At 36.4% G+C, this 18,554-nt stretch overlaps 1 protein-coding gene across 1 annotated transcript in view; it reads right to left on the bottom strand.

The window, feature by feature from the left end:
- Positions 1–664: 664 nt before the first annotated feature.
- CHSY3 (chondroitin sulfate synthase 3) overlaps positions 665–18,554 on the bottom strand; it is a 285,277-nt gene continuing 267,387 nt past the window's right edge. The window contains exon 3 of the mRNA XM_025389380.1: positions 665–3,065. Within this exon, the coding sequence (XP_025245165.1) occupies positions 1,503–3,065 (1,563 nt within the window). The 3' untranslated portion in view covers positions 665–1,502. The remainder of the gene's footprint in view (positions 3,066–18,554) is intronic.

Below are 18,554 nucleotides of genomic sequence, written 5' to 3'. Positions count from 1 at the left end.
GTGTTTTTAATAATTATAAAATTGATGTGATATTAATCATTTCCCCATTGACTTTTGAGAGACCTACCAACCCATATTAAAGGCAAGTTTTGAGCTGTTCTTGGGTTCACTTGATCCCAAAGCTGAAGAGATTGAGGAAGGAGGTTTCTCCCAGATAGTAAATTATTGAGTAAAGAAATTGCTCGGCCGGGAGCGGTGGCTCAAGCCTGTAATCCCAGCATTTTGGGAGGCCGAGACCGGCGGATCATGAGGTCAGGAGATCGAGACCATCCTGGCTAACACGGTGAAACCCCGTCTCTACTAAAAAACACGAAAAACTACCCGAGCGAGGTGGTGGGCGCCTGTGGTCCCAGCTACTCGGGAGGCTGAGGCAGGAGAATGGCGTGAACCCGGGAGGCGGAGCTTACAGTGAGCTGAGATCCGGCCACTGCACTCCAGCCCGGGCGACAGAGCGAGACTCTGTCTCAAAAAAAAAAAAAAAAAAAAAAGAAAGAAATTGCTCAGTTAATCACCTATGAAGGCTAGGTTTTCCAGGGTAATAATACAAACAGCATACCATAATCCCTTGTTAACTTTTCAAGCCTGCTCAGCAAGCATATTTTGGTGAGTATGAACAGAAACGTATCAAGTATGAGTAAAAGGAAACAACAAAACCTTGTCGGCATTTTTGAAAAAGAATACTGCTATACCTGTGTTTTATTTTAAATAAACAGGTTCTGTCATATTTTATCTTCTTGCCAGCAAATGAAGGACATTATTTCATAAAGCTTCTAAAATGTACATGAATATTTAATTAAATCATATTTCCTTGAGAAAATAAAGTTCATTCGCATTTATAGCAGACAGTTGTGAGGAGCTCATAATTGTCATAAGACCAGGGTAGCCAGTACCGGTTGCTTGTGGAACAAAACTCCTCAATTTTTAAAACTTTTTTTAAAAAATAAACATACAATCATAGGTGTTCATTTACTTTAAAAATTCTAAAGATGAAGAAAATTATTGTCTATATATTTAAGTCCTTGTATAAATTACAAAACTCAAGTTTATGTTACAGAGTCCCTTCCCCATAGGAAGCATAAAGCACTTTTGTGGTACCTTTCACCAGTAAATATTTGTATCACATTGAATTTGAGAAACCAAATAAAAGTCGATATTGCATCTTTAAGCCCAAAGAGAACATTCTTCTAAGCTGTCTCTTGTGATGAATGAGTTTCAAAAGTCATTTTGATTACCATGATTTAACTCAATCTCAAATAAAGATATATAAAAGTAATAACACATATTGACTTCAGTAGAAATCTGAAACATCAGTGAACTGCAGACTCTTCTTGCTTGAGGTCAAAAAACACCCTTAGGAAGACAACCAAGAGTAGTTTAAGACCAGGACAACAAAATAAAATTATTACAATAATAATAATAAAAATAACAATAAAATAAAAATAACAACAACCAACAATGAGGTAAACTCCCCTTTAAAAAGGCAAAATGTGTTGCCTGGACTGTCAGGAGAGAGTTCGATTGTACCTGACACCCAAATGTTTTTCTAGCCAGAGTTCAGCCAGTTGCATGGTTGAGGCAAAAGTACTTGCCTTGGATCCTAAGCACATCTTATACTGCTTAGGGTCCAAGTTAGGATCACAATGAACTGGATGGAAAATATGCACCACTCCTACTTCTTGACTTCTAAAGGGCCTTAAGCCAGATAGAATGACTTTATTGTAGAGATCTACATCTTCTAGTCCCCAGCCTTGTATTGAGGTATCAAATCCACCTGCACCTAGAAGATCACTTTTGTAAATACAGGTGATTCCATATCCATAGTCTCTCCAAAATCCAGTCTTTTTTGAGAATACAAAGTAATCATCAGTGGGAGGATTTCCCCCATTTGTTACCTTTGGGTCATACTGGCTAAATATGATGGGATAGTACACCTGTTGTCCCTGAATTGTATTGTCTCTACATCGTTGGAGAAAGTCTCCTCTGAAGATCAAGTCAACATCACAAAATAGCAGCAAAGTGTCATTGTCAAACTGGGCAGAAGCCATTTCAAGACCAAGACCTCTGGAAAACTCTCCCTTCATTGGGATCAGGGTCATTTCTGCTTTGGGGTATTTGTTCTGGTATCCTTTTATCAGCTCAATATGCTTGCTGGAATCTTGGCCAGAATCCCTACTGAAAAGGATAATGACCAACTTTACATTCTGCTTTGGGATAAGACACATGTTTTCAAAGTTCTCCATGAATCTCCAGAAAATGTCATATCTTCCGATGAGAGGAACGAGAATGTGTATTTTCTTTTCATTGTGCCCTCCCATTTCTTTGGCAGCTTGAAAAGAAGATAATATCTTTAAAGAATTAGATATAAAGGAGAATGATTGAGTTTCACTGTTAATACTCTCCACAAGACTGTTGACATCTAGCTCTTCGGTTTCTCTGAAGAAAGGCTTGCTGAACAACTGCTGAAGATAGGCATGACGTCTCACTGGCACAGTCAGTTTCCTTCCCTTGTGTCTTTTGTATAAAAGGAGCAAATCCAAAATGTACTCCACCCCGTGCATGGGGTTAACTCTACGGTAGCCATACTGAATTTCCTTGAAGTCAATGAGCCGTCCTCTGCTCTTGGCATTCTCGTTGATCATCTCCATTACCTGTAGGACAGTGTCATCCAGTGCTGTTCTTAAAATGCTACTGAGGCTCTGTCGAGGGGGCTGGTTCTCAGCTGCTGAGTATAGGAGCTTCCCTGTCAGGAACTCCCATTCTATCACTTCATTTCTCTCCCGAGGCTGGAAGTGGTTGAAAGAAGGTATCACTCCCAGCTGCTGGTCCTCTTTGCTCACTTCTGTGTTACTGAGCTTGCTCATCAGGGCACTCTCCCTGTGGAGCTGGATGGTGCGGTAGCGAAGTTCAGAAATTTTGCGGCTGAGCATGTAATTATGCAGCCTGTATTGGTATGCAGGTCTTTTGTTGGGGTGAAGTGTTATAGCTGCATGGATTTTGCTATTGTGAAGGTCTTGGATGTAACCCTTCCGATTGTGTTCATAATTTTCATGGAACAGTTGTTGCATCTGAAAAGTAAAATTAAAAAAATCAGGATTAATTTTAAAAGATTTATTTAAAAAGAAAACCAGCAATAAACTAAAGCATCTAAATGAAAATAGTTAATACATTTTTGGTATCGTATTTCATAACAAAAATGGTTTATAATATTTATATTTTTAAAAATTAAAATAGTTTTATTATTTGTAATTGGTAGATGAAATTCCATGTACTTATCATGTACCACATGTTTGGAAGTGTGTGTGTATATATACACACACACACACACACACACTTCCCACTATATATATATGTATATATATAGTGGGATGAGTAAATCTAGCTAATTGATGTATTCATTACCTCACGTAGTTATTATTGTGGTGAGAACATTTATCATCTATTTTTTCCAGCATTTTAAAGTATACAATATATTGTTATTAACTATAGTGATCATGTTATTCAAGAGATCACTTGAATTTATTCCTCCTATCTAACTGAAATGTGGTATCATTTGTCAAAAATCTCCCCAACCCCTCTCTCCAGCTGACTCAGCCCCTGGTAACCAACATTCCACTCTCTAGTCCTATGAAATCAACTTTTTTATTTCTATATACGAGTGAGAGCATAAATGTCAGGTTCATAGGCTCAAATATTGCAAATGAACCTCTAGCTATACATAAAACAAGAATTGACTATGTCCATAACCCCATAACAGATCATGGAGAAGCAGAGAGTCAGAATGGACACAGCATGAGTCTTCCAAAATAAGGAATTCACCCTAAGGAGGAAAACCAGTGACCTGTTGTTTGGAATGACAGTAAGAGGTTATTTGCCAGGGGAGTCTTAAATTTCATTTAGCATCCTGATATACTATTTTTACAGAGTAAGTTCTTGGTAAGATAAGGTGAAACAGAAACTATACTGATCTACACTCCTGATGTAAAGTATCATATCCAAAATAGACATGCTTGACACCCTTATGAAACAAAAAGGCTTTCTGCTAGTCTAGAACAAATTCACTAGTTCAGGCAGAAACAAAAATGAAAAAAAAAATGTAGTTATGAGGACAAAGTTCAAACCGCCAGCTGATTCTTCCTTTTCTGCTAGTCAATTAAGATACCTCCATTATACCCACTCAAGATAAGTGATTATGAAGAAGAAAAAGAAGAAAAAAGATGGGATGAGGAGAAAGAGGTGAAAAGGAAGAAAAAAGGCCAGCAGCATCATGAGATGTCTGCAAATATACTGATGAATAAGAAGAAAGAAATACTGCAAACTTAAGAATACTCATCAGAAGCAGGTACAAATTGTACACAAATTAAAAAAAAAAACCGCCTCTTCAAAAAAATAACTCAATTAATACACAAATAAGCTTAAAAAAGATAAAAACTAAACTGGCAGAGCTAAAGAAAAAAGGGAGAAAAAAATAAAATCATTGATAGACATATTGCAAGAAGCATAAAAAGAGATTTGTGAAAAACGTAGGAAGAAGAGACTTGAAAAAATTTAGCAAAGTAATAGAAATATAAAATAGAGCTTACAGTTTGGAGAAAGGGTGGTCTTTTAAGTAATTAGTGCCAGATCAGTTGGATATTCATATAAGGGAAAAAAGTAAAAACTGATCTCTTACATCCTACAATGGATGACCTGTCGATGTAAATATAAAGGTTTATTTTAGAAAAAGGCTTTAAAAAGTTTCTAAAACTTACATGAAAATATCTGCATGACTTTAGGGTAGGTGAAGATTTTGTAAATAGGGCATCAGGAACTAACCATTAAAACAGACTAATACCTTGCATTATGTTAAAATTAAGAACTTTGTTCTTTAAAAACACCATTAGGAAAATTAAAAAGGGCAATTACAGAGCTGGAGAAAAAAATTTCAATAGATTTTATGAAAAAGAACCAGCTCCCAGAATAAATAATAAACTTGTACAAATAAGGAAAAAAGGAAGGACAAATCTAACAGAAAAATGGGAAAGAAAACTTGAAAGAGTACTTCACAAAAGAGTATGTAAATACTCAACAGAGATATAAAAACATTCTCTACTTTATTCATCATCAAGGTAAAGCAACTTAAAATGACAATGCGATAACATGATGGATCCACAAAAAAATGGCTAAAGCTAAACAGATAGATAATACCATGCATTGTCAAGGCACTGGAAGGTTTGGAACTCTCTTATACTGCTAGTGAGAATGTAACTTGGTTCTATCACTGAGAAAACGCGTATCAACTAAAATGAACATACATATTCCCTATGACTCAGTAGTTCTCTCTTAGATATATGCCCAATAGAAATACATATATAAATACATACATACACCTACATATATATAGAAGAATTTTTATAGCTGCATTATTCATACTCCAAAACTGAAAATAACCTAAATTTACATCAAGAACAGAATAAATGTAGTATATTCATGTAATGAAAAACAATACGTCAATTAAATACTTGAAATACTACTCACAACATGGATGAATCTCACAAACAAATGAAAGAAGCCATATAACAAAATAATACACTTTGTATGATTCCATTTATGTGAAATTCAGAAACAGGTAAGCTAACCTATATGGTTTGCTGTTGGAATAATGATCAAGAATCAAGAAGAGATTTTGTAGTTCTCCTTGAAGAGGTCCTTCACATCCCTTGTAAGTTGGATTCCTAGGTATTTTATTCTCTGTGAAGCAATTGTAAATGGGAGTTTACTCATTATTTCACTCTCTGTTTGTCTGTTATTGGTGTATAAGAAAGCTTGTGATTTTTGCACATTGATTTTGTATGCTGAGACTTTGCTGAAGTTGCTTATCGGCTTAAGGAGATTTTGGGTTAAGAGAATGGGGTTTTCTAAATATACAATCATGTCATCTGCAAACGGGTTTTCTAAATATACAATCATGTCATCTGCAAACAGGGACAATTTCACTTTCTCTTTTCTAATTGAATACCCTTTATTTCTTTCTCCTGCCTGATTGCCGTGGCCAGGACTTCCAACATTATGTTGAATTGGAGGGGTGAGAGAGGGAATCCCTGTCTTGTGCCAGTTTTCAAAGGGAATGTTTCCTGTTTTTGCCCATTAAGTATGATATTGGCTGTGAAGCACTTCACGTCTAAAACACCAAAAGAAATGGCAACGAAAGCCAAAATTGACAAATGGAATCTAATTAAACTAAAGAGCTTCTGCATAGCAAGAGAAACTACCATCAGAGTGAACAGGCAACCTACAGAACGGGAGAAAAATTTTGCAATCTACTCATCTGACAAAGGGCTAATATCCAGAATCTACAAAGAACTCAAACAAATTTACAAGAAAAAAAAAAAAAACATCAAAAAGTGGGTGAAGAATATGAACAGACACTTCTCAAAAGAAGACACTTATGCAGCCAACAGACACATGAAAAAATGCTCATCGTCACTGACCATCAGAGAAACGCAAATCAAAACCACAATGAGATACCATCTCAAACCAGTTAGAATGGTGATCATTAAAAAGTCAGGAAGCAACAGGTGCTGGAGAGGATGTGGAGACATAAGAACACTTTTACACTGTTGGTGGGACTGTAAACTAGTTCAACCATTGTGGAAGACAGTGTGGCAATTCCTCAAGGATCTAGAACTACAAATACCATTTGACCCAGTGATCCCATTACTGGGTATATACCCAAAGGATTATAAATCATGCTGCTATAAAGACACATGCACACATACGTTTATTGTGGTACTATTCACAATAGCAAAGACTTGGAACCAACCCAAATGTCCATCAATGATAGACTGGATAAAGAAAACATCACACATATACACCATGGAATACTATGCAGCCATAAAAAAAGGTGAGTTCATGTCCTTTGTAGGGACATGGATGAAGCTGGAAACCACCATTCTCAGCAAACTATCTCAAGGACAAAAAACGAAGTACCGCATGTTCTCACTCATAGGTGGGAATTGAACAATGAGAACACTTGGACACAGGAAGGGGAACATCACACACTGAGGCCTGTCATGGGGTAGGGGTAGGGGGGAGGGATAGCATTAGGAGATATACCTAATGTAAATGATGAGTTAATGGGTACAGCACACCAACATGGCACATGTATACATATGTAACAAACCTGCACATTGTGCACATATACCCTAGCACTTAAAAGTATAATGAAAAAAAAAAAAAAGAAATGTCAGAACTATATACATAAAAATAAATCTACAGCAGTCCGGGAAATCTAAAAAAAAAAAAAAAAAAAGAGAGGGAAGCTTCTGGAGTAGTGCTGGTAATGTTCTTTTATTTATCCAGGTAGTGGTCATATGTGTACATTTAAGGTGTGAACAGTCACTGAACTGCTGCTTAAGATACACTTATCTGCTATACTCCAATTAATGAAGGATTTATTTTGAAAGTATGCATATATATGTATGTTCATAAATGTGTGTGGATGTGTGGGCCCGGAGAGAGAGACAGAGACAGAGAGAGAGACAGAGAGACAGAAAAAGAGAGAAAGAGAGAGGGAGACACACACACAGAGAGAGAGAGAGAGAAGATACCAGAGAGATTTTCCCAGAGAAGGTGACTTAAAAGGGAGATGACTAATGCCATGGCAGATTCTTTACCCACGGTATTTCACCTGATTCATTTTCTAAACTTGGACAAATTTTTACTAACAGATAAACAAACATCATTTGCCTTTGAAGAATATAACAGTAGATACTTTGAGAAAGATTTTGGACTTGATTTAAGATGCAGTAGCTTGGTTGCATACAATTTTTTTTATTTTCTGAAAACACATGACAACTTTTATATGAAACTTTTGATCAATGTTAAATCAAATTATACCCATAATTTGCAGTGGGCTATATATCTCAATTTGTGTAGTATTAATATGTTTTACCTAAAATTGCTTCAATATTTTACACTATGTAACATCCCAAGGATTTTTTTCTTTCTATGTAGGAAGGTAAAACAAATTCTGATCATGTATAAATTACTAATTATACCATCTCTAAAGAATATTGGCTCTCTGAAACTATTCTTTCTTAGGGCATGCTTTACATTACTAAGAAAAGGATAAATGCTAAAATAAATTTTAAAAATTGCTCAGGAGTGAGCTGTTAAATTGCAGGCTTGTCCAGCTCCTTTAGTGATATTGAAGTGATTAATCCTGCACAATTTGATAAAAATGACATTATGTTATAAAATAAATAATATTTTAGTATTGAAATGTCTAAGTAACTTACATCATCATTTCTGCTGTCTATATGGTGCTTATGTTGCCAACATATCCCTTTGCATAAATATCATAAGTGAGGAAAGACAGTGGTAGGGATGATTTTTTTTTGTTTGAGATGGAGTCTCGCTCTGTCGCCCAGGCTGGAGTACAGTGGTGCCATCTCGGCTCACTGCAAGCTCCACCTCCTGGGTTCACGCCATTCTCCTGCCTCAGCCTCCCTAGTAGCTGGGACTACAGGCGCCCGCCACCATGCCTGGCTAATTTTTTGTATTTTTAGTAGAGACGGGGTTTCACCGTGTTAGCCAGGATGGTCTCGATCTGCTGACCTCGTGATCCGCCCGCCTTGGCCTCCCAAAGTGCTGGGATTACAGGTGCAAGCCACCGCGTCCGGCCGGGACAATCTTTAAAAGCAGTGCATTCATACATACTCTAGGTAGAAATGATGAGTGCATCCCGAATTTATGTTATTTGCCATTAAGAATCATAGAGCATATCCTAATTTGCTATAGAGGGATGTCCAATTTATACAAGATAAAAGGGAGAATGTTTAAAAGCTTGGCTATGGAATCAGGGTATGGATTTGAATACTTGCCTCACCATTTCTAAGCCTCCAGTCTAAATCTCAGTCTCCTTGTCTATAAAATGGGAAAATGTCAAATATCTCAAAGGAGATTGAAGCATTATTAAATTAAAAAAACTATATAAAGTGCTTAGCATTGTGTCTGGCAAATAGAATGCACTCAATAAATGACAGCTGTGTGTAAATAGCACTTTAACAAACCTCCTTCTGAGATTGTGCTTTTTAGCTAGGAGTCTTCAGAGAATGAGATTCATACCCTTTAGTTCACTTAATTCATCTTTGTTCATTTATGGAAATGCATGGGAATAATTATAAATTTGGCCACATACTCAGTATTTCAATGCATCTAGCATGCCATTTAGGTGCCTTATTATGAGAAACACAAATTATTGTGGGGATTTCAGAAAACTACAATTCATGGAAACAGAATTATTCAACCAAGTGTCTACTGAGAGTGATGAGAATAAAATTAAAACTAGAATTCTCATGATTTTCAGTTTTGCTATAGATCGTGATACATTTTGAATGTAGCAAAATTGTTCTAAGAAAAAAGCGTGTAAAATTTATTTTAAAAATTATATTAATTTGCTTGAAATAATTAAGAACCTCTAGTTTACGCTGGCTTCATTTCCTTTAAAGAATTATCAGTTGATTTCATGGAACCTCCAGAACATTACACTGCAAAGAAAAATCATTTCACAACAACAAAATCACAGCAGCAATGAACACCAGTGTGTCCCAACTGACCCCAGTGCTTTAAGTGTATCACACATGATCTCACCCTCTGAGAAAGATTATCTGAGAGGCTCTAGGAAAATCTTCTATAAAAAACCTAACAGAAGAAGAATAAATACCAAGAGGCAGTTGTATGTTGAATTATTTAGTCTTCTACCGTATTAAACTTTCATTACCCTTCTTAGAATTATTAATAATGAAAACATAGCATAGGTCATTTCTGAAATGATCATAGCTATATAAATGAGAAACTTTTTTTTTTTTTTTTTTTTTGGTTTTCTTGAGATGGGTTCTCACTCTGTTGCCCAGGCTGGAATGCAGTGGCCTGATCTCTACTCATTGCAGTGCTCCTGGGCTCAAGCAATCCTCCCACCTGAGCCTCCTGAGTAGCATGCCACTGCACCTGGCTAATTTTTCAAGTTTTTTTTTTTTTTTTGTAGAGTTGGGTCTCACTATGTTGCCTAGGCTGGTCTTGGACTTCTTGGCTCAAGTCATCCTCCCACCTCAGCCTCCCAAGGTCTGGGATTACAGGCATAAGGCACCATGCCCAGTCTTAAATGAGAAACTTCAAAATCTTAAAAAGAAACAACAACAAAAACAAAACAGTTAGGAGTTGATTACTAACAGGCACAAGGTAACTTTCGGAGCAATGGAAAGTTTGTAAAACTAGATTGTGGTAATGATTGTGTAACTGTATAAACTTATCAAATATCAGTAAAATGTAGTACATATAAGGAGAAAATTTTGTGGAATGTAAATTATACATTGATGAGGCTATTTAGAAAACAATAGGGAATGCTAAAAATAAAATACCGCTAACTCTAGCTTTAAAAACAAAGAGATGGAATAATACATAGTCACCAAAATACCTTTAGTCACCAAAATATTTTTGGAATTTCCAAAAGCTTCTGAGGTTGGGCAGGATCATTTGGAAACAGGTGGAAAGAAGAGGCTAAGTAGATCAATGTCAGTGCCCAAAGGGTTCAAGGATAGTAGATCTCAGAAAGTACCAAGAAAATACACTGTCTGAAAATGTAGGGCCTAAAACATACTCTACATTTACAACTCCAAGTTCAGGAACTCAGGTGAGCTGAGCAGGCAAAATAACCCTGATGGCAACATTTGGTTTCAGAGAAGTAGAAAAGACAGAGGTACAGAAAGAATTAAACACTTAAACCCTAGCTTCATGAAGCAGATTTAATCTGAAGCAGCAGAGAAAATCTATGTCTTTTCTTTGTGGAAATCAGCAAGCTAAGAATTATAGCAAACACTCCTACCAAAATAAATCTATGGTGAATAGCTTGTCCAGGAATAATGCAGTTTTTTTCAGAGATGAGTCATTTATCTAAAAAAGAAAAACAGTGTAACACTGACACGAAGTATCAAAAAAAATTAGATGAAAAACTACCACTGCCTTTTCCCCCCAGAAAAAAAGCCATGAAATTGAGAAAAACATTAGGCACCTGTTTTTGAAAATGTATAAAGCATCTGCCTCTATCTTCATAAACAACAAAGCAGAAATATAAGATCTCAGGGGTGTGATGCTAAGATGAAATGTCAGCTCAAAGAACAAAGAAATAAAGAAAGAATTAAAAAATAAAGTCTATCACAGGCATGAAAATAAAATCAGAAAAAAACAGACACTGTGGAAAGCTATTATTAAGGTATAGAAGGGCAGAAATTAGGAAAACTAAAGAAAATGAAATAGAAATAAAGAGTTAATGACAGTTGAAAGAGAAATCATACTGATAGGAGGGTAGGCTAAGAAAAGCCAAAAACATACTTAGAGTGACTGAAAAAAAATAAAACAGAAGACATAAAGATACAATTTAAGAAACTGTTACTAAAATAAAAGGAGTATCGTATCTACATTAAATGTACGTCTTACAGTGTGTGCCAGATAAAATCAACCCGGAATGTTCAATAAAAGAACAAAATCCTTTAGAAGGTAGATAAAAAGTTCAAGTCGACTTCTGAATAAAAGTGGTACATTTAACAGTAATTTCCACATTTACTATTTATTGAATTCAATGAGGACAGTAATAAAGTGATTCTTTAAAGGTATACACAAAAACATAGGGAATAAAAGAAGGGGAAGACACTATAATTGTGGAAGTTGACTGCACACAGATAAGTGGTAATAGATTTAGCAAAGTGTAGAAAACTGAATTGTAGACTTGCAATGGGCAAAGCCAAGAAGAAACTTGAACTGAATCTTAGAAACCCTTATTGGAACCTCCAGAAACAGGAGTAAAATTTTCTAGAGTGAAAATAATCAGTCAGATTGTGCAGCCAGACAACTGACCCTCTCTGAGCAAAAAAGTAATATTAACCAACTTAATATTCATTTTCCATCATCTCTGAATTAAGCGATATCCTTGTCACTGTTGACAAAACCAAGTCACTTTTTCAAAGTTTCTCATCAGATTTTCAACCCTTATGCTCAATCTTGAGCAGTTTATAAGGATAGAAGCCATCTCTACAGAAATTAAGAATATGGCCGGGCGCGGTGGCTCGCGCCTGTAATCCCAGCACTTTGGGAGGCCGAGACGGACGGATCACGAGGTCAGGAAATCGAGACCATCCTGGCTAACACGGTGAAACCCCGTCTCTACTAAAAAATACAAAAAACTAGCCGGGCGAGGTGGCGGGCGCCTGTAGTCCCAGCTACTCGGGAGGCTGAGGCAGGAGAATGGCGNAAAAAAAAAAAAAAAAAAAAAAAAAAAAAAAAAAAAAAAAAAAAAAAAAAAAGGAATTAAGAATATTCAGGTAGAAGAAGAAAACCAAAAAAAAGTATATTGAATTACTATCTTCAGAAAAGTGAGGGAAGATAATAAGAACATAAAACCAGACCACGGCCGGGCGCGGTGGCTCACGCCTGTAATCCCAGCACCTTGGAAGGCCGAGACGGGCGGATCACGAGGTCAGGAGATCGAGACCATCTTGGCTAACACCGTGAAACCCCCCCTCTACTAAAAAATACAAAAAACTAGCCGAGTGAGGTGGCGGGCGCCTACTGTAGTCCTAGCTATTAGGGAGGCTGAGGCGGGAGAATGGCGTGAAACCAGGAGGCGGAGCTTGCAGTGAGCTGAGATCGCACCATTCACTCCAGCCTGGGTGACAGAGCAAGACTCTGTCTCAAAAAAAACAAAAACAAAACAAACAAAAAAACAAAACAAAACAAAAGACCACAAGTATATCCATATTTATCCATGTTTATAGGTTTTATTATATCTATCCACACATAATCACACATATCAAGTACACATGTAGAAAACCCAAAACATAAAATGCATCAAGATTAAAATATAACAAATTTCAAAATGCAAAACAAGAGTTGGAAAATACAGGTAATAAAATCTCCTAGAAAGTTAAGCAAAAAGACAGAAACTGAAAAATACGTGGGAAAAGTTTTAAGAATTACAGGAACAGTTCAGGACATACAATATCCAAATAACAGTAGTTCCAGAATGAGTGAGCAGAGAAACAGAGAGGAAAAGCTGTCAAGAAAATAATTCAAGAAAATTTCCACAAAATGCAACAGATAAAGGGCTTGAGTTTCCAAATTCAAAGGGCTTATTCTATAAAAGCTAAATCTGATGAAATTAGACCCATATGAAGCATACCCCTGTGAAATTTTAGAGCCTTGAGGCAGAGGATATGTTAGATGCCTCCTGGGAGGATAGTGATAAAAGGCTCAAAAAGCAGTATGTCTATAGACTTCTTAATGAAAACTGGAAGTACAAAAAGTAATGAAATAGTCATTTCAAAATATAGATGAAAATGGCTTCAAACCAGAATTCTATAGCTAAACAAGACATCAATGAAGTGTTAGGAGAAAATAAGGTCATTGCTGTACCTCAAAGAACTATCTTTCAAGCTCATTTCTCAGAGAATTATTAATAGCTTTGTTATTCCCAAGCAGAGAGGAAATCAGGAAAGAGAAGACATGGTGCAAATGGGAACATAAAGGGCAACCAACAGATATTCCAGAAGGTAAGAAGGCAAAAGGAAGGGATTGTTCAGAAAATGAAATTGATAGAAAACCCAGTGAATCTGGAGAAGCAGTTAGTAAAGAATATAAAAAATGAATATATATATATATATATACACACACACACATACACACACTATATACATACTCATATATATGTATGAAAAATTATTATGTGCCCCTTATGAAGTATAGGGAGTCAAGGACAGGATACACATGTGTGATTGTGTAACTTAGTTAACTTTACTAGCAAATGACTAAAACAGGAAAATGAAGAAGAAACACAAGGAAGTTATTAGAGATGTCATAATCAAAATAACAAGGATTTTAATTCAATCTTTTTTTTATACTTTAAGTTCTGGGATATATGTGCAGATACATGTTACATAGGTATACAGGTGCCATGGTGGTTTGCTGCACTCATCAACCTGTCACCTACATTAGGTATTTATTGTAATGCTATCCCACCTCTAGCACCCCACTCCTCGACAGGCCCTGGTGTGTGATGTTCCCCTCCCTGTGTCCATGTGTTCTCATTGTTCAACTCCCACTATGAGTGAGAACATGTGGTGTTTGGTTTTCTGTTCCTGTGTCAGTTTGCTGAAAATAATAGATTCCAGCTTCATCCATGTCCCTGCAAAGGACATGAACTCATCCTTTTTTATGGCTGCATAGTATTCCATGGTGTATATGTGTGACATTTTCTTTATCCAGTCTATCATTGATGGGCATTTGGGTTGGTTCCAAGTCTCTGCTACTGTGAATAGCACTGCAGTAAACATATGTGTGCATGTGTCTTTATAGTAGAATGATTTAAAATCCTTTGGGTATATACCCAGTAATGGGAATGCTGGGTCAAATGGTTCTAGAACCTTGTAGATTTGCCACACTGTCTTCCACAATGGTTGAACTAATTTACGCTCCCAACAATAGTGTAAAAGCATTACTATTTCTCCACATCCTCTCCAGAATCTGTTGTTTCCTGACTTTTTATTGATCACCATTCTAACTTGCGTGAGATGATACCTCATTGTGGTTTTGATTTGCATTTTCCTAATGACCAGTGACTAGGGGCTTTTTTTCATGTTTGTTGGCTGCATAAATGCCTTCTTTTAAGAAGTGTCTGTTCATATCCTTCACCCACTTTTTGATAGGGCATTTGTTTTTTTCCTGTAAATTTGTTTAAGTTCCTTATAGATTCTGGATATTAGCCCTTTGTCAGATGGACAGATTGCAAAAATTTTCTCCCGTTCTGTAGGTTGTCCGTTCACTCTGATGACAGTTTCTTTTATTGTGCAGAAACTCTTTAGTTTAATTAGATCCCATTTGTCAATTTTGGCTTTTGTTGCCATTGCTTTTGGTGTTTAATCATGAAGTCTTTTCCTATGCCTATGTCCTGAATGGTATGGCCTAGGTTTTCTTCTAGGGTTTCTATGGTTTTAGGTCTTACATTTAAATCTTTAATCCATCTTGAGTTAATTTATAAGGTGTAAGGAAGGGGTCCAGTTTCAGTATTCTGCATATGGCTAGCCAGTTTTCCCAACACCATTTATTAATAGGAAATTCTTTCCCCATTGCTTGTTTTTGTCAGGTTTGTCAAAGATCAGATGGTTGTAGATGTGTGGCATTGTTTCTGAGGCCTCTATTCTGTTTCATTGGTCTACATATGTGTTTTGGTACCAGTACCATACTGTTTGGGTTACTGTAGCCTTGTAGTATAGTTTGAAGTCAGGTGGCATGATGCCTCCAGTTTTGTTCTTTTTGCTTAGAATTTTCTTGGCTATACAGGCTGTGTTTTGGTTCCATATGAAATTTAATGTAGTTTTTTCTAATTCTGTGAAGAAAGTCAGTGGTAGCTTGACGTGAATAGCATTGAATCTGTAAATTACTTTTGGCAGTGTGACCATTTTCACCATATTGATTCTTCCTATCCATGAGCATGGAATGTTTTTCCATTTGTTTGTGCCCTCTCTTATTTCCTTGAGCAGTGGTTTGTAGTTCTCCTTGAAGAGGTCCTTCACATCCTCTGTGAGTTTTATTCCTGGGTATTTTATTCTCTTTGTAGCATTTGTGAATGGGGGTTTACTGATGATTTGGTTCTCTATTATTGGTGTATAGAAATGCTTCTGATTTTTGCACATTGATTTTTGTATCTTGAGACTTTGCTGAAGGGCATTACGTATTGGTAATGGGATCACTGAAACAAGAAGAGCTAACTACCTGAAATATATATGCACCCAATACAGGAGCACCCAGATTCATAAAGCAAGTTCTTAGAGACCTACGAAGAGACTGAGATTCCCATACAATAATAGTGGGAGACTTAACACCCCACTGTCAATATTAGACAGATCAATGAGACAGAAAATTAACAAGCGTATTCAGGACTTGAACTCAGCTCTGGACCAAGCGGACCTAATAGACATATACGGAACACTCCACCCCAGATGAACAGAATATACATTCTTCTCAGCACCACATTGCACTTATTCTAAAATTGACCACATAATTGGAAGTAAAACACTCCTCAGCCAACGCAAAAGAACGGAAATCATAACAGTCTCTCAGACTACAGTGCAATCAAATTAGAGCTCGGGGTTAAGACACTCACTCAGACTGCACAACTACACGGAAGCTGATAAGCAAAGTCATCAATCTTTTTAAAATTTTTTCTCCTAAATGACTATTGAGTAAGTAGCAGAATTAAGACAGAAACAAATAAGTTCTTTGAAACCAAAGAGAACAAAGGCCCAACATACCAGAATCTCTGGGACACAGCTATAGCAGTGTTAAATGTATAGCATTCAATGCCGATAGGAGAAAGCAGGAAAGATCTAAAATCTACACCTTAATGTCACAATGAAAAGAACTAGAGAGGCAAGAACAAACAAATTCAAAAGCTAGCAGAAGACAAGAAATAATTAAGATCAGAACGGAACTGAAGGCTACAGAGGCACAAAAGCCCTTCAAAAAATCAATGAATCCAGGAGCTGGTTTTTTGAAAAGATGAACAAAATAAGATAGACAGCTAACAAGACTAATAAAGAAGAAAAGAGAGAAGAATCAAATAGATGCAATTAAAAAATGATAAAGGGGATATCACCACTGATCCCACAGAAATACAAACTACCATCAGAGAATACTACAAACACCTCTATGCAAATAAACTGGAAACTCTAGAAGAAATGGATAAATTCCTGGACACATGCACCTTCCCAAGACTAAACCAGGAAGAAGTTGAATCCCTGAATAGACCAATAACAAGTTCTGAAATTGAGGCAGTAATTAATAGCCTACCAACCTAAAAAAGCCCAGGACCGACAGATTCACAACTGAATTCTGCCAGAGGTACAAAGAGGAGCTGGTACCATTCCTTCTGAAACAATTCCAAACACTTGAAATGGAGGGACTCCTCCCTAACTCATTTTATGAGGCCAGCATCGTCCTGATACCAAAGCCTGGCAGACACAACAAAAAAAGAAAATTTCAGGCCAATATCCCTGATGAACATTGATGTGAAAATCCTCAATAAAATACTGACAAACCAAATCCAGCAGCACATCAAAAGGCTTATCCACTATGATCAAGTCAGCTTCATCCCTGGGATGCAAGGCTGGTTCAATATATGCAAATCAATAAATGTAACCAATCACATAAACAGAACCGATGACAAAAACCACAGGATTATCTCAACGGATGCAGAAAAGACCTCTGATAAAATTCAACCCCTCTTCATGCTAAAAACTCTCAATAAACTACGTATTGATGGAACGTATCTCAAAATAATAAGTTATTTATGACAAACTCACAGCTAATATCATACTGAATGGGCAAAAGTTGGAAGCATTCTCTTTGAAAACTGGCACAAGGATGCCCTCTCTCACCACTCCTATTCAACATAGTATTGGAAGTTATGACCAGGGCAATCAGGCAAAACAAAGAAATAAAGTGTAATCAAATAGGAAGAGAGGAAGTCAAATTGTCTGTTTGCAGATGACATGATTGTATATTTAGAAAACCCCATCCTCTCAGCCCAATATCTCCTTAAGCTGATAAGCAACCTCATCAATCTTTTTTGAAAATCAAAATTGTTTAAAAATTTTGAAAAAAGTCAAAATTTAGCATTTTGATCCAAACTCTGGATTTGCATTGTAAATTCAAAGGATCACTTAAGGTTTTAACAAATATACATGTCATGTGTCTTTGATAAAAATTAGGTTACACTAAATAATCATCTGTGTAACATACACATTTTGGTAAGTATTATCCATAACCGAGAGACTTATGTTAGAAATTTTCCTGTATCTTCGGAAAGGGACCCACACTTGATAAAAAAGGAGCTGTTTCCTTTCGTTGTTCTCACTTAAAGGAGCCCAGGCACCTTTCCTTCCTAGAATCTCTTCTCCTTGTTGCCTGCCAGGCCTCTTGTTTTCTCTTTCTTCCATCCTGTCAACACACTATTAACTCTGAATTACATCACAAATGTTGCCACCTTTTTCAACTACATGTGAGAAATTCTATTCCATAAATAACTCAGAAATCCTCCAAGTGTATGTCTTAATTACCCCAATCTCCTTCTGTCTTGTACTATAGATGTTTGTCATTTCTCTCTTATAAGTCTATAAATATCCTGAAGGAAAGGAACAGGCCTTTTCCATGTATGTCTCATTGTAATTCAGGGGGGTGCATGTGCACTGCAACAAAGTGCTTAGATTCTGGAGCCAGATGCCATGGATGGAGCCAGGCTCTAAAACTTAATAAACATGTGACCTTGGACAAATCCTTTAACTTTTTGTGCCTCAGTTTAACTATTTGTAAAGTAAGAAATACAATAAATAGTATATACCTCATAGCGTGGCTGTTAGTGTTAAATGAGTACTTGTATTTGAAACATTTAGAAAAGAATGTGGTATATTGTAACCGTTTAGTTATTATTATTGTATATAATTAGTTATTATTATTGTAGTTATCTTTGT

Source organism: Theropithecus gelada, chromosome 6 (genome assembly GCF_003255815.1).
Source record: "Theropithecus gelada isolate Dixy chromosome 6, Tgel_1.0, whole genome shotgun sequence".
Lineage (NCBI taxonomy): Eukaryota > Metazoa > Chordata > Mammalia > Primates > Cercopithecidae > Theropithecus > Theropithecus gelada.
The sequence above is the reverse complement of the archived record's forward strand: the minus strand, read 5'-3'. Positions and strand labels throughout refer to the sequence as shown.